This window comes from Notolepis coatsorum, assembly GCF_963971535.1.
Source record: "Notolepis coatsorum genome assembly, chromosome: 20".
NCBI lineage: Eukaryota > Metazoa > Chordata > Actinopteri > Aulopiformes > Paralepididae > Notolepis > Notolepis coatsorum.
In genome coordinates, this window is record NC_140184.1 from 33,855,438 (window position 1) to 33,871,504 (window position 16,067).

Genomic DNA, 16,067 nt, shown 5'->3' on the forward strand with positions numbered 1-16,067 from the left:
ACCCAGTATGGTTGTCAATATCCCAATGTACCCAACCCCCCCCACCCAACCTCCTCCAATGTACAGTTTCTACGTCAAATGTATATACTCCCTTTTCTTGACTCCTTCTGTATCACAAACAGTACTGTATTTGCAAATCTGGTATGTCATAAATGTATAGATGTAGCAGTACTGACTATCTGTATGTCATGTATGTCATAAATGTCCTGATGAATTGAAAATGGGGGACCCTGATGTAAACAAGACGAACGTCTTTCTCTGGTCTGCATCCCCTTAACAATTGTGTGTATTGAGCTGTACTGTATTGTACCCATTCTGCAATCTGTTAATAAAGTTTTCAATCAATTCAATCAATCAATCAATCACGAGTGAGCCGTGACCCGGAGAGTAATTAGGTCGAAACATTGATGAAGTGATCATTTTAAACCCACTAAGTTACATGTAGAGGTTCTCGTCGAATTGATTTGAATTCCGTAATTTAGCAAACAAGCATCGTGTACTTGTACTGTAACTGCGCAGGGGCGCAATTTCTACTAGGAACAGGGGGACATGTCCCCCTCACTTTTCAAACCCTTGTTTTTATCCCTCTCCCTTTTTAGAGTCCGAAACTAACAGTATATAACGTTAACTTTTTTCTGTGATGCGTGCGTTTCTGCAATGACATGTTGTCGAGAGTAGGGCTAATGAAAAAAAAGTATGGTTAAATGGAAATCGTCGTGGGTATGATTTGATCTTCACGTGCGTGCATTCTTCACATGAACAAACAATCAATCGCGCGCACATATTTCCCATCCCATAATACTTGTGTGTCCCCCGCCTTCTCAAACTAAAGTTTCGTCACTATGAATTGAAAATGGGGGACCCTGATGTAAACAAGACAAACGTCTTTCTCTGGTCTGCATCCCCTTAACAATTGTGTGTATTGAGCTGTACTGTATTGTACCCATTCTGCAATCTGTTAAATAAAGTATTCATTCATTCATTCATTCATTCATTCATTCATTCATTCATTCATTCATTCATTCATTCATTCATTCATTCATTCATCCCTTAGTCTGTGCGTAAAAGGTGTGCGAATCACCAACACGGAGGCTGGGGCATGTGTATCAACTGTGTTTATCAGTGAGTTTAAGATCTAATGTCAAAAGTGACATTTCAGTTAAAATTATGATCACAATAAACGGACGAGGACGGAGCACAATCAACAATGTATCAGTTTATGTTCAGAAGCTGCACTAAATATAGTCCTCCGCTAGAGGGGGCGCGAAGAAACATAGTTGATGCAATACAATTCAAGCCATACCACTAACCGCACACGTGTGGGCTTCTTGGTTCTACAGGTAGTCATACAAACCAGCTTAAAACGACCAAATTGATCCACCCTTAATTGTGTTTTCTTACCCACAGGGAGCTCTTGTCATAAGGGCTACCTGTGGTAAGAAAACCATAGTAGGCTATGTATATAACCTGCTTTTTTTTGAATGAAATAGACCATTTATTTGGCCTCCGTGGAAGGCAAGCTGTGATTTCTCCATGAAAAGGTCTGTTCCTACAGTAGCTTAGTTGACAATGCAATTTATAACGTTTGACTGTTCATTTATTTCTGCACTTTGCCAGTTTTAGAGATACCGGTGTTCTGCAAAATAGGCCACTCGATTCCAACCGAGTCCACCCATTTGGGGACGTGGGCGGTTCTTCCACGAAGTTGAGTTTGTAAAGAAAGTTTCTAGCTGTCATGGGCTTCTATCGGGAGGAGACTGATGGAGGAGAGAGGGGGCAGCAGCCTCTCGTTAGCAAACATCAATACAATACAAACAAGTTAAAATCCTTGGAATGAAAAAGACGCTAAATGGACGGATAACCTACAATGTAAAGGCCTAAATCCAGGAGTTGTTAAGATTTCTCGTGATATGTTTAAATGTTTGGTCGCAACCGGGCAAAAGTGTGTCAGATGGCATTGTAATGGCATTGAAATGACAGTGAACACAGTGCGGAGAAGGGCTAAGTAAATGTTTATTGTATGTTCCAACAAGATGATCGACTTGGACTGCGCGCTTCATGTTCTCGGACACAGTTTCTCTCCCGTTCACTTTCTGGTCGCAGTGGGTCTCCTAACAGTCCTGGAAAACACCAACACTTTGGGATCACCACACGAGCCAGGTAAATCAATTTTACAACTGAAAATGAAAACAAAAGCATTCATTATGATGCCCATTCACCACTGGAATGGCAAGATTGGTGTAGCCCATTGTTTTATAGGATATCCTATCGGTAGTGGCTTCTGCAGTAGGCTGTCTCAAAATGGATCTTTGTCTGCAAAGTGTATTCGCACACACATACAGCCCACATGGGGGACAATGGTAGGCCATCTCTCAAGTCATCCAATGAATTTTGTGTTTATTAAACCGTGCACATTGTTGTACAATGTTTCAATAACTATTTGAGGTGTGCTGTTTTTTTTACTCTCAAATGTTTCCAGTGACCACTGTGATATGATCGTCATTATAATGGTTCGTTATCTAAATTCAAATCACACCGGAGTGATCATCTGGCTTTGCACATAATCGAACCTCATTCACCTCATTATATTGCCAAGATTAATATCATGTGGTAGCCCAGTGGAAAATGAGTTCTCTAGACTTTAGTTTTAACTCCAACTGAAATGCTTTTGGAGAGCACCAGAGCATGATGCGCAAGGTCTGGAGAATCTCTCGCTCTCGGCTCTCCCCCTCTCTCTCTCCCTCGCTCTCCCTCTCTGTCGAGAACAACTGGCCTAGGAAACCGCAAAATATAACATTTGAGTGCACCTCTAATGATTTGAGAGTGTCGCAATATGTTGCTTCAAATTGAAGATTATATTGATGAACCAATTTTTACTAATTCCAAACCTGTGGTCCCCAACAGGAATTAATATATAATTGTGTTGATATTGCACACTGCAGCACGTTGATATGAAAAGTGCATTACAATGAAAATCTTGTTATTATTATTATTATTATTATTATTATTATTATTATTATTATTATTATTATTATTTATTATTTATTATTTATTATTATTATTATTATTATTATTATTATTATTATTATTATTATTATTATTATTATTATTATTATTATTATTATTATTATGATCTATCTTCTCAGATGAAGGTCCCATCAATTCAGGTCCCATCATAACACAAAACAGTCCACATGGATACTGACAGGTGAACTACATTCAAATCAGTCTAGAAACAATAACTGATGATTGCCATGATCACCACTTCCTTCACGTTTGTTACAAAATTGTCTGTGTGCTACCAACTTCTATTATTGCCAGTCTAACAGAGATGTAGACGTTTCTAAAAATAATTAGTGCGTGGGTTTCAGGCTCTGTCAATCACAGCATGGCTCGATGGGCCTGAGGCCATCAAGGACATGCATTCATCTGTCCGTCTGTCCACCCATCCCATCATTTATTCCATTCATGGAAATAAATGGGAAAAAAATATGTCAGACAATCCACTTGTGTCACTGTGCCAGAAACCAAGCTACATTCTCCAGCAACACACAAGAGTTTTGCCAACCTCTTTGAGAAGATACATATTAGCCTTAAGCTACTGTGTCTTTACTACTATGCTACTATGTATATACTATCTACTATGCTACTATGACTATACGTATACCTATACAATGCTAGTGTGTCTACTACTGTCTATACTACTATGCACTCAAAGTGAAGCACTGTCCTTGTCCTTGCTTATCAATTTGTTAATAAGCCAGGTCTAACTGCTCATATGAATACTGAAAGTTTGACCTGATAGTGGCACTATAGAGGAAATGTCATGGGGTCACCAAAACCAATTGGTTTCTTCCTCTAGGGGTCATGAATGTTCAGAGTAAATTTTATGGCAAAAAAAAGTTTAGCCTGATGTTGCTGCTAGATCAAAGGTCATGGGGGTCACCAAAATAAATAGACGTCTGCCTCAAGGGGCCAGGAATATTCACATACAATGTTGCGATTGTATAACTAAATAAAAGACTAAAAGACACACTCATTTTAAAATGGGACCCGATGGTGGTGCTAGAGGAAAGTTCATGGGGTCACCAACCTTAGGTGTCTTCTTTTCAGGGTGAATGATATATTTGATGCACATTTTATAGCAATCCGGCATTACTTTTCAAGACATCTTCTTCACAGATGGACAAAGTGAAAACATAACTTCCTTGGTGGAGGCAATTAGAGAGTGAGTTGCTGCTGACCTGTTCAACTTCACCCCCTCTTACAAACTCACACAAATATTTTAAATACTTTATTTGAAACCACCTGTTAAACAAGACTAGGTTCCCTCGTGAAGTAACGCTGCCCCCCCCCCCCCCCCCCCAACATACACTGTTTTCTTGGTGTGTTTGAGTCTACATGGTCCTCATTCTCAAGGTTTAACCCTCTCTGTAGAGTTGTAGTGAATGGATTAACATTCTGTAGTGTCATTGTGAAAGGGTTAACCCTCTGTAGTGTGGTAGTGGAAGGGTTAAAAAAAGCTTTGAGTTTACATGGTAAACATACAACATACAAAACGCTACCTCAGTGACATCTAGTTTCAATCCCATGTGCCCATGAGCCACAATACTGTTCAAACTAACTCAAAAGATAATGAATCTAGGATAATAGACAAAAGCAGCAGTCTCATCATGACTAGGGATGCTCGATATTGGCTTTTTTACCAATACCGATTTACCGATATTGTCCAACTCTTAATTTCTGATACCGATATCAACCGATACCGATATATGCAGGCCCCCCCCCCCCCCCCCAAAAAACGGAATAATTTCAGGTAATTAACATTACATATATCTTGTTGTGGAATTAACACAACATTATGCATACTTTTGACAATAAATAAAATCAGAATTTGTTCTTACTTGCTTGCCTGGGTAAATAAAGGTTATAGAAATGTAAAATATAAAAAAAAAACTTTTTTTAAAACCGATACCGATATTTTCCGACATCACATTTTAATGCCAATATCGGCCGATAATATCGGTAGGCCGATAATATCGGACATCCCTAATCATGACCATCCATTTTTTTCCTCCAGCCTTGCGTGCCCCATTTCGCCATATTTCTGTAGCTGACACAGACCACAGTTATAAACAAACATATGTGACAGATTATATAAGACCTCTGGATGGCTTTGTTTGGAGTTCTCACCAGTTTTGTTTACAGCATTATAGTCAATGGTTTAATGACCCATATACTTTTTCTGTCCTTAACACTCTTCTGACAGAGAATATTCTCCAGGGACTGCGGCAGTATGAGGTGGTTCACCCCGCCAGAGTAGATGCCAAAGGCCACTTCCTGTCCAACTTCCTGTCTCACCGCATCAGCCGCATACAGCGTCGGCAAACCTCAGAGGACGTTGGGAGCTCAGAACATGTCTTCTACCAGCTGCAGCATGGGGGTCACAGTCTGCACTTTAACCTCACTCTCAACCCGCACCTGCTTGCTCCAGGCTTCCTGACAGAGAGGAGGTATGGTGGCCTGGAGGGGGCCAAGATCCACAGCACCTCCTCCTCCCTGTGCCATTTCATAGGTGAGGTTTGGGACCAGTCCACTTCGAAAGGGAGAGCAGCCATAAGTACTTGTGATGGACTGGTGAGTGGACTCTTTAAACTTAAAGTAGCAGTGAGGAGATGCATTCAAATTTAAACTTGAAAACTTGAATTTAAGTTTTAAATTGGAAGTTGTATCTCCAAACTGTTGTTTGACTCTGTTTGAATTTAATGTTAAATTATGTTTAACTTCATCTGTAAAGTAATTTTGGATATACCTTGTTATGGGAAAAGGACAAAACGATGAGCCGTTTTATAAATCATTCTGAGTCATTATTAATAATAGAAAACAGTTTATTTCACCGTGGCCACAATGAAAGGACAGTTTACAGACAGATACATCATGTTCACACACTAGCGTCTGGCCATAAAGTGACCAAGAGGTCTGGGCAGAACATAGTTTATACACACTTGCAAGACGTAACATTAGAACAGATATGATGATGAAAGTAATAAAAAATGGTTCCCAGTTACGGGAAGTAATAATAACCTTGCTTTGGCTGGCTGGGGAGATGTTGGTACCTTGGAGTCTCTTAACACTTTCACTGCCCAAGCTTAATTCCTTTTTACCTCCTTGAATGCCCAGCACCACTTCAATGTTAACGTTAACACTTTAAGGACCAGCCACGTATATATACGTGTTTCGGTGGCGTGAATATTAAAGGCAACCAACTTGTGTTCAGCTTTTCGTTCAGCGTTTCTCCACACGGCCACGTGACCGCCCTAGCACACGCCCTTCGCGGCAGAGAGAGACGCGGCAGACGCGGCAGCACTGGGTTTTATCACTGGAGATACATTTCTCACTCACCATTGTATTTTGTGCCATCTGACAATATCATAATGATGTGTTTTCTATATTATATCCACAATCATTCATCTAAAAAATTGTATGGGCGTAAATACATGTTAAGATATTCAAAATCGCCACAGCAGTATAGTTTGTTTATACTTCAGAAGTGATGTACAGTGACGAGTGAATCTGGTAGTTGGTTGTTAAAAACGCGAAATAACATAATAACGTTACAGTTTCTAGTTCAGTCAGCAGCCTTGCGAAATAACATTATATATTATGCTCCGCGAAATAACATTATACATTATGCTCCGCGCTTCAATTATACATTATGCTCCGCGCTTCATTCATTAATTTCATAATCAGTCAGCAGCCTGCGTCCTCCGAAATAACATTATACATTATGCTCCGTGCTTCATTCATTCATTTCATAATCAGTCAGCAGCCTGCGTCCTCCACTGATGCAGCAGTTTCTAGTTCAGTCAGCAGCCTCGCGAAATAACATTATACATTATGCTCCGCGAAATAACATTATACATTATGCTCCGCGCTTCAATTATACATTATGCTCCGCGCTTCATTCATTCATTTCATAATCAGTCAGCAGCCTGCGTCCTCCGAAATAACATTATACATTATGCTCCGTGCTTCATTCATTCATTTCATAATCAGTCAGCAGCCGCTTCCTCCACTGATGGATTTCATTTGGGACGGCTGCCGCTTGCCTGCCGCGTTCGCGGCAAAAGGGAGCGGGGGGTCGCGGCCAATCAGAGAAAAGCTGAACACAAGTTGGTTGCCTTTAATATTCACGTGTTTCGGTGCCATGCGTTGTGGACCAGAGGCACGTATATAGCTGTGGCAAGTTGTTATTGTTTTATTCCATATTAATAACCGGATCAAGATCCCCGATCGACTCTGCAGATCTACCCGCCTCTGTGGAATCGGCAACATGCAATACCGGCCAGATCCTCTTAGGGGCGCCATCGCTCCACTGCAGTATCATTGTGGGCGAATGGATTATTCTTTTTTTTACCCTCCAACGGAGTATCATATTACTCTGATCACAAACCAACAGCATGCACCGTGTATCACGTTTCGAAGCGGAGATTTCACCATGGAATAAGGGGATTTATCATCAACCAATGGACATATCGATCTACCAGATGCAGATCGATAACGGGGAAATGCTGCCGGGTATCACACGGGCTGACGGTAAGACATTTATCGCCTAATTTATAGCTGGATCGGAGCTTGCTGTGCAACGCAAGCAATCGATCTATGAATGTGGCTACTTACACGGACACTGTATTGGTAATCAATAATACTAATCGACGTCCCCCGCCGCCCCCCTTTCATCCATAGATGCTCTGGGATAGTCCGGATCATAAGCAGTTTGTGTTATTTCATTAGCATATATACAACGGAAATGCCGTTGAATATAACGTTAGTAGCCTTTAGCTCTATAACTAGCTCTCCAGAAAATAGATGATACGAAATCTGCGATAAAGCTTATATTCACGGCGCTATAAAATGACAACCTACCGATGGATTTTTTTTTCTTTAAGCCATTCTGAAGGGACGGTTTATGCACTCAATTGACAATGAGAATTGACAGATAGCAACACTATAAAGTATAGATATAGCTGTTAGAAAACCCACATGTTTGTTTACATTCCCCGGTCCTCTAGCCACTAATTAGACTAAGCCCATCGGTCGTCAAAGTGTTAATATCGCCTAATCTATGTTTTAAATTATGGCTATGTGTCCAATCTGCCCGTCGCTTATCAAAGACTCATTTTCCAGTCAACATTGTCGTAGCAGATTGTTTTTTTATCGCTTCATTTCCGTTTTCTAGCATTTTGAAAAGCACTCGTTTTCATGGAAAAATGAAGACATTCCATGATAATCGCCCTTTACTGGAATATTCTAGAACGTTGTCATTTTTCGGCCTATTTATGAATCGGCCTCAAATAAACGCTAGATTATCGATAGTACATGTGCACGCACGCACGCTCTGGCCGCGAGCTGAAAATCGATTCTCCTATTTCCTGACTGCTCGCACAGTCAATCAGCCATATCACATAAAAGCTTATATCTACGTGAAAACTAGTCTGATTATCCTAAGACTGGTAACATAGATTCCTTACCTGAGATCAGATGGTATCCAAATGGATTATTCCAATTCCTGATCGCCATTCGAAAAAATCAATCCTTTTATTGATTCACCGTGTATACTGTAAAAACACATAATCCCCGCTGCTCTGAGGCTCACTAGTGGAGCTGATCGACCCCGGCTGCGTGAGTGAGAAGTAAAATGTGGATTCAGGGATTTTTTTTCTCATTAATTTTCATTGAGTTCAATCCAAAAGGGTGAATTACCATCTGGGAGACGATAGGGGGCGCTTTTTTCACATCTGAGGGCCTGGAGTGGCTGGATTTCTAACGGTAGACTCGGTTGATGAAATATGATTTCAGATAGCTAATAAAAAAAAAACGAGACACACACATTACACTAGCTGGTCACACTGAACCAGTCAAGCTGTAAAATGATAAAATTATATCTCAACACAGATCTATAATGACATGATAATATTTTCCACGACAACCTTTATTCAAAATGACCACCCTTATTGATGCAGCAAACCCCATTCATTGTTTCAGCTTAGCAATGATTTAAAAATTAGCAGCCTTCGCTTGGGATCACAGGCAGATTTAGCAAAGAATGAGAAAACCCAATTTGGAAGTTGTGTGCACAATAAGGCTGTCCCCGAAGCCTATTTTTGGGATTCGAACTTCGTCAGAGTTTTACGAACGAACGTTCGAACCTTCGTTTTAAATTAAAATTTAAAAAATAAATTAGTTTTAATTATTTTTTTTTTATAAATATCCTCAAACTAAATCCTCAATTTGAATAAAGTTAGTATAGCCTAATATTTATCTGCAACTGTGAAGAAAAACCACATTGGTTCAAACAGAATGAATAGACACATAAAATAAACATAATTTAATTTTTTATATTTTTTTATTAAAAATAAAAAATTCGAATTTTGATTTTGAATTTGAATGTTAACATAACAAACGAACATTCGAACATTCAGGCTCAGCCTTAGTGCACAAGTGACATAGTGGCAAAGAAAAGTGATTCATAGAAATAAACGTACCTTCAGGGTGTTTCTGTCGTAGAAGAAACTATGACGGTGGCAATATGATCAATCAGGTGGACTGGGCAGGTATAGACACACTGTAAAGTAAAGTATGCATAATTGACCATATTCACATGGCGGACATTTTGCTCTTATGTCATGCTCAGGTTGGGTTCCTTTTCACTCGAATGACTGTTGTGGTGTGAATATGGTCAACGAGGGGCTTCATTGGTGCATGTTTGTGTATTCCAGTGCTTGGTAGCATTCAACCCTCGATCCATTGACCTCTAATGGTTATGTTGAAGTGGTATGTGGTTATGCTGCTCTGATTACATCCTCTTGAAGTTGACAGGCTTCAAATGTGAAATATAATCTTCATACATTTTTGCCATGTGTTCTATGCAAAAACGTTTTCTTCAAAGTAACTAGTAACTGATGGGTCCAGATAAATGTAGTGAGTAAAAAGTACAATATTTCCTTTGAAATGTAGTGGAGTAAAGGTATAAAGTTCCCTAAAATGAAAATATTCACGTAAAGTACAAGTAGCTTGAAATTGTACTTAACTATAGTACTTACAGTACAAATATTTAGTTACTTTCTACCACTGGATACATGCCCGTTTTTAGGGCAGTAGGACACTGGGGAGAGAATCAGATACAGGTAGGGCACTTTTTTTGCACATTTGAGCCCATTCACAGTCCATCCTCACCCCCCCTATAGCCTAGTGCACAATATACCGGTATCAGTGAATAGAAAAAATTATAAATCTGATATTGGGCTTCAGTGGTCGATGGCTTTCAGCCATCAGTGATCGACGATGCCATCCTGTTTTGCTGTGGCCAACAGACAGCAGGTTTCAAAAGATGTTTGCTGTCATTCACGACCAAGCTGGAAAATTGTTTGTTATTGTTCCGTCTCCATTAGCAGCTCAAGGTTAACACAGGATGGAATGATAATGAATCTACGTCATGAATGCTTTGTCACTCAGTGTCTTAATAATAATAATAATAATTCATTTATTTTGTATAGCGCTTTTCAAAGACCCAAAGTCGCTGACAATAGGCAAAAAAAGAAACAAAGAAAACAAAGAAACTGTGAGGTTTCTGTCCTTGCGCTCTCACTCGTTCTGTTCCTTTAACCACCCTCGCTTTGTTTTCATTCATTTTCTGTCAATTGGTTCTATCCCCTCGTTCACACGTTTCTCCCCGTTGACGTCATCAGAGACGTCGCTGATTGGTTCTCTCTCTTCCCCACGCTTTTCAATCACTTTCCCCAGCTGTCACTGCTTTCTCCCCGTTGACGTCATCAGAGACGTCGCTGATTGGTTCTCTCACTTCCCCACGCTTTTCAATCAATCGATCCCTCATTATTTATACCCCGTTTTTCCCCACCCTAAGTTGTTGGATCGTCTTGTTTTGTCGCCTTGATTTGTCTCTGGATATTTTTCCCCGTTGCTGTTGCTGCTGCTTTTTTCTCTGTGCTGTTCTCCAGGAATTCCTAGAAGCCTTCGCTTGGATACCTGCTCCCGTGGCGCGCGCTCGCCTCCACTGTTGCTCCAGTTCCAATTACGCATCTCGTCTGGGTGAGTTATCTATTTGACTGTTCTTGACCTATTCCGTTTTTCGTGTGTAAACTTACACTGAAGACTACCACCTTTTTGTCAAACAGTCACTCACCCAGCCATTATCTATTTTTGCTTGTTCCTTTATGGAATGATATTTTGGGATCTACCATCTCCCTCTGTGTGCTAGCTCACACCGAAGATATTATTCCACAATTGGACTGTGTGTTTACATGAAGATATCCACTGTGTGTTTGCTCACACCGAAGATATTATTTCACAATTGGACTGTGTGTTTACATGAAGATATTCACTGTGTGTTTACATGAAGATATTCACTGTGTGTTTACATGAAGATATTCACTGGGACTGTGTTTGGAGTTAGCTCACTGTGTTGTTAACACGAAGAGTTTCACTTGGGCTGTTTTTGGAATTGTGCTCTCTGTGTTGTTAACACGAAGAGATTCACTTGGGCTGTGTTTGGAACTGTGCTCACTGTGTTGTTAACACGAAGAATTGTACACCCTGTTCTCCTGCTCGTTTAAGACTGCTCTGTCACTGACTCGTTCCCTCTCTCCCTCTCTCGGTCTCGCCACAACATCTGAGAACCCGCCGAGAGGATTCTGCAGAGCGGTTCAGAAGTCAACACCTGCTTCCCAAGACAACCCTCACGGGAGAAGCTGCAGAGCAGCAGAACTTTGCCCCTTGATCATTGTACCTGTCTTGTTTGACCTGCTTTCCCTGTTTCTCTTATTCTTAGTACCAAATAAACAAGCCCTCGTATTTGGCAACTCTGAATCCTACTCTCTTGTGTCGTTGCGTTTGGGGTCGGTGTCAAACCATAACATTACGATCCAACCAACAATATGACGACCCCAGCCGACACAGAGAGGGTCAAGACCGCACTTGCTATTCAAGTCGAGTTGACCAGGGATCACGGTCTCCAATTAGAGCGGGCTGCGGCTGCGGTGCAAGACCTAAGGGACCAGGTCTTGCCTATGCAGGGTTCTATGGCCGCTATGGCGGGACAACAGTCCGAGATTCTCGCTCAGCTTAACTCGCTGGGCGACGCCGTTAACACTTTTCATCTCTCATACCCTTCAGGAACATTCCCCGCAGCCCCAGCAGATCTCGCACCTCGGGAACCCCATCTCTCCGTCCCACGGCTGTTCGACGGTAATCCCGAGGAGTGTGCCACATTCATCATGCAATGTGAGTTGGTTTTCCGTCATCAACCAAGCCGTTTTTCTGCTCATGGGTCCCGAGTGGCTTATATAACCAACCTACTTTCAGGCCATGCTGCCCAGTGGGTCACTTCCTCCTGGGCAATGGAGGCAGATTTTTTGTTCTCCTACCCAGACTTCGTGGCGGAGCTCCGCAGAGTGTTCCACCATCCAGCCCGAGGTCTGGACCCTGGAGCCCGGTTGGGGACCTTCCGACAAGGGAGCAGCAGGGTGACGGACTATGTCATGGAGTTCCGATTGGCGGCGGTGGAGAGCGGATGGAACGAGCCTGCTCTTCGCCTAACCTTCATAAGGGGGCTCAGTGACGCAGTTCGGGACCAGCTCGCTACCAGGGAGGTGCCCGACTCCCTCGAGGAGCTGTTTAGCCTTGTCATCCGTATTGACGGACGCCTCCTGGAGAGAAGGCACGAGAGGACCCGACTGTCACCTCCTGAGGCACCCCGGACTCCTGGACGCCCCGTCCCCAACACTACTGATGGTAACAGGCTTCCCCGTCCGGTGCGCAAGGAGGAACCCATACCACTGGGACGCTCTCGTCTGAGCCAGGTGGAGCGTCAGGCAAGGCTCAGGTCCGGTCTCTGCCTCTACTGCGGAGGTACGGGACACTTTCTCGCCGACTGCCCTATCCGGCCAAAAGATCGGGCTCACCAAGACCCCGGGAGATCCTGGTGAGCCGTTTTTCCCAGTCCCAGCGCCGCGCACCACCTGACCATCTGATGAGCGTCACCCTGGCCTGGGGGGACCAACGTGCCACGGTGGAGGCCCTCATCGACTCTGGGGCAGACGAGAACTTCCTCGACTTCGAGTTTGCCACCCAAGCCAACATACCTCTTGAGGCCCTTGTGAGGCCCTTGGAGATCTTTTCGTTGGACCAACACCGCCTGGCCGACATCTCTCAACGCACCGGCCCAGTCGTGCTGACCATCGCTGGGAACCACGTCGAGAGAATCCAGTTCCTCATTACCCAATCCCCCCTTGTCCCGGTGGTCCTGGGTAGGCCCTGGCTCGCGCTGCACGAGCCCCACATCGCCTGGTCCTCCGGTACCATCAGGGGCTGGAGCTCCTCCTGTCACGCCCGCTGTCTGCAGGCGGCGTCCTGTCCCCCGCCCCGGAGACCGGCTGGTGAGTTGCCCCCGGACCCCTCGTCCATTCCTCCCGAGTACCACGACCTCATGGAGGTATTCAGCAAGACCAGGGCTCAGGCCCTTCCACCTCACCGCCCCTATGACTGCGCCATCGACCTCCGCCAAGGGGCTCCCCTTCCCGGCAGCCGCCTCTACAGTCTGACTGTCCCGGAGAAGAAGGCGATGGATCTCTACATCTCTGAGTCATTGGAAGCAGGACTCATTCGGCCTTCCTCCTCCCCGGTGGCAGCCGGGTTCTTCTTTGTTGGTAAGAAGGATGGAGACCTGCGGCCCTGCATCGACTATCGTCAGCTCAACGAGATCACCATCAAGAACAAATACCCCCTACCTCTCATGAGCTCCACCTTCGAGCCACTGACCCAGGCCTCGTTCTTCACCAAGCTGGATCTCCGAAGTGCCTACCATCTTGTCCGTATCCGTGAGGGCGATGAATGGAAGACCGCCTTCAAGACCCCCAGGGGCCACTATGAGTACCTTGTGATGCCGTTCGGCCTCACCAACGCCCCGGCGGTATTCCAGGCACTCATGAACGATGTCCTCCGTGACATGCTGGAGGTGTTCGTGGTGGTGTACCTGGACGACATTCTTATCTTTTCCAGGACCCTCGAGGAACACATCCTGCATGTTCGCCGGGTGCTGGAGCGCCTCCTCCACAATCGGCTCTTCGTCAAGGCGGAGAAGTGCCGTTTCCACTCCAACTCCGTCGAGTACCTGGGCTTCATCGTTGAGAAGGGCTTGACCCGAGCGGATCCTCGCAAGATCCAGGCTGTGGAGGATTGGCAGGAACCCACCACTCGGAAGGAGTTACAGAGTTTCCTCGGGTTCGCCAACTTCTACCGAAGGTTCATCCGGAACTACAGTCAAGTGGCGGAGCCTCTTACCAAGCTGACCTCCCCCGCTCTGCCGTTCGACTGGTCCCCAGCGGCATGCGCTGCGTTCCGCTCCCTCAAGAGAAGGTTCACTTCCGCCCCTATCCTGCTCCACCCTGACCCCAAGAGACAGTTCATCGTGGAGGTGGACGCCTCGGATTCTGGTCTGGGCGCTGTCCTATCTCAACGTTCTCCTTCCGACCAGAAGGTACATCCTTGCGCCTTCTACTCGCGTCGCTTCCTCCCCGCCGAGAGGAACTACGACACCGGCAATCGGGAGCTACTGGCGGTCGTGGCTGCGCTGGAGGAGTGGCGTCATTGGCTAGAGGGTGCCAAGGAGCCTTTTACCATCTGGACGGACCACAAGAACCTAACGTTCATCCGCGCTTCCAGGCGCCTCAACGGTCGGCAGGCGAGATGGGCCAGTTTCCTCAGTCGGTTCGACTTCTCGCTGACCTTCCGCCCCGGTTCCCGCAACACGAAGGCCGACTCTCTGTCCCGGATGCACTCCAAGGGGGCTCCACCCTCTGAGGTCCCATCTCCCATCATCCCGGAGGCCCGAGTGGTTGGAGCCATCACCTTGGGCATCGAGGGTGTGGTGAGGCGTGCCCTTCGCTTCCAACGTGCTCCAAGCAACGTCCCTAGGAGCCGTCTCTTCGTCCCCGACTCTGTCCGGTCCCAGGTACTGCTGTGGGGCCATACCAGCCGGTTCGCCTGCCACCCAGGCGTCCATCGCACGTTCTCCTTCCTGGCTCGTCGTTTCTGGTGGCCCACCATGCGGAACGACGTCAAGGAGTTCGTATTGGCCTGCGCGGTCTGTGCTCGCAGCAAGGCCTCTCACCAGGCACCCTCCGGGCTCTTGCAGCCCCTTCCCGTTCCAAGCCGTCCGTGGTCACATGTGGCGCTCGACTTCGTCACTGGTCTACCCTCCTCCCAGGGGAACACCTGCCTTCTGACCGTGGTGGATCGATTCAGCAAGGGGGTCCACCTCGTGGCCCTCTCCAAGCTTCCCTCAGCAGCCGAGACGGCGGACCTCCTGACGCACCACGTGTTCCGCCTTCACGGCTTTCCCCAGGACATCGTCTCTGACCGGGGGCCCCAGTTCACCTCCCAGGTATGGCAGGCTTTCTGCAAAGGATTGGGGGCAACGGTCAGTCTCTCCTCTGGCTATCATCCCCAAACAAACGGGCAGACGGAGAGGATGAACCAGAGCGTGGAGTCTGCTCTTCGGTGTGTGGCAGCCGAGAGGCCGGCATCCTGGAGCCGTTTCCTTCCCTGGGTTGAGTACTCCATCAACTCAATGGTCAGTTCCGCCACCGGCCTCTCCCCTTTTGAGGCCTCCCTGGGCTACCAGCCCCCTCTTTTTCCCGCACTGGAGACGGAAGTGGCAGTTCCCTCCGTGCAGGTCCACCTCGACCGCTGCCGTCGAGTTTGGGAGATCACCAGGACCGCGCTGCTCCGAACATCTGAGCGCGCCTGTCGTGGTGCCGACCGGCGCCGGGTTCCCGCGCCGACTTACCGCCCTGGGCAGAGGGTGTGGCTCTCCGCGAAGGACCTCCCGCTACGGTCCTCGGCCAAGAAGCTCAACCCCCGCTTCGTCGGGCCTTTCGAGGTCCTGAAAGTACTCAGTCCGGCGGCCCTGCGCCTGAAGCTTCCTGCATCCATGCACGTCCACCCCGTGTTCCATGTCTCCCGGGTTAAGCCCGTCTCCCTCTGTCCCC

General features: G+C 45.8%; 1 protein-coding gene across 1 annotated transcript in view; it reads left to right on the top strand.

Moving 5' to 3' along the window:
- The first annotated feature begins 1,856 nt into the window (after positions 1–1,856).
- The window catches only part of adamts7 (a disintegrin-like and metallopeptidase (reprolysin type) with thrombospondin type 1 motif, 7), a 447,398-nt gene continuing 433,187 nt past the window's right edge, over positions 1,857–16,067 (top strand). The window contains exons 1-2 of the mRNA XM_084337494.1: positions 1,857–2,160; positions 5,270–5,637. Of these exons, the coding sequence (XP_084193620.1) occupies positions 2,034–2,160; positions 5,270–5,637 (495 nt within the window). The 5' untranslated portion in view covers positions 1,857–2,033. The remainder of the gene's footprint in view (positions 2,161–5,269; positions 5,638–16,067) is intronic.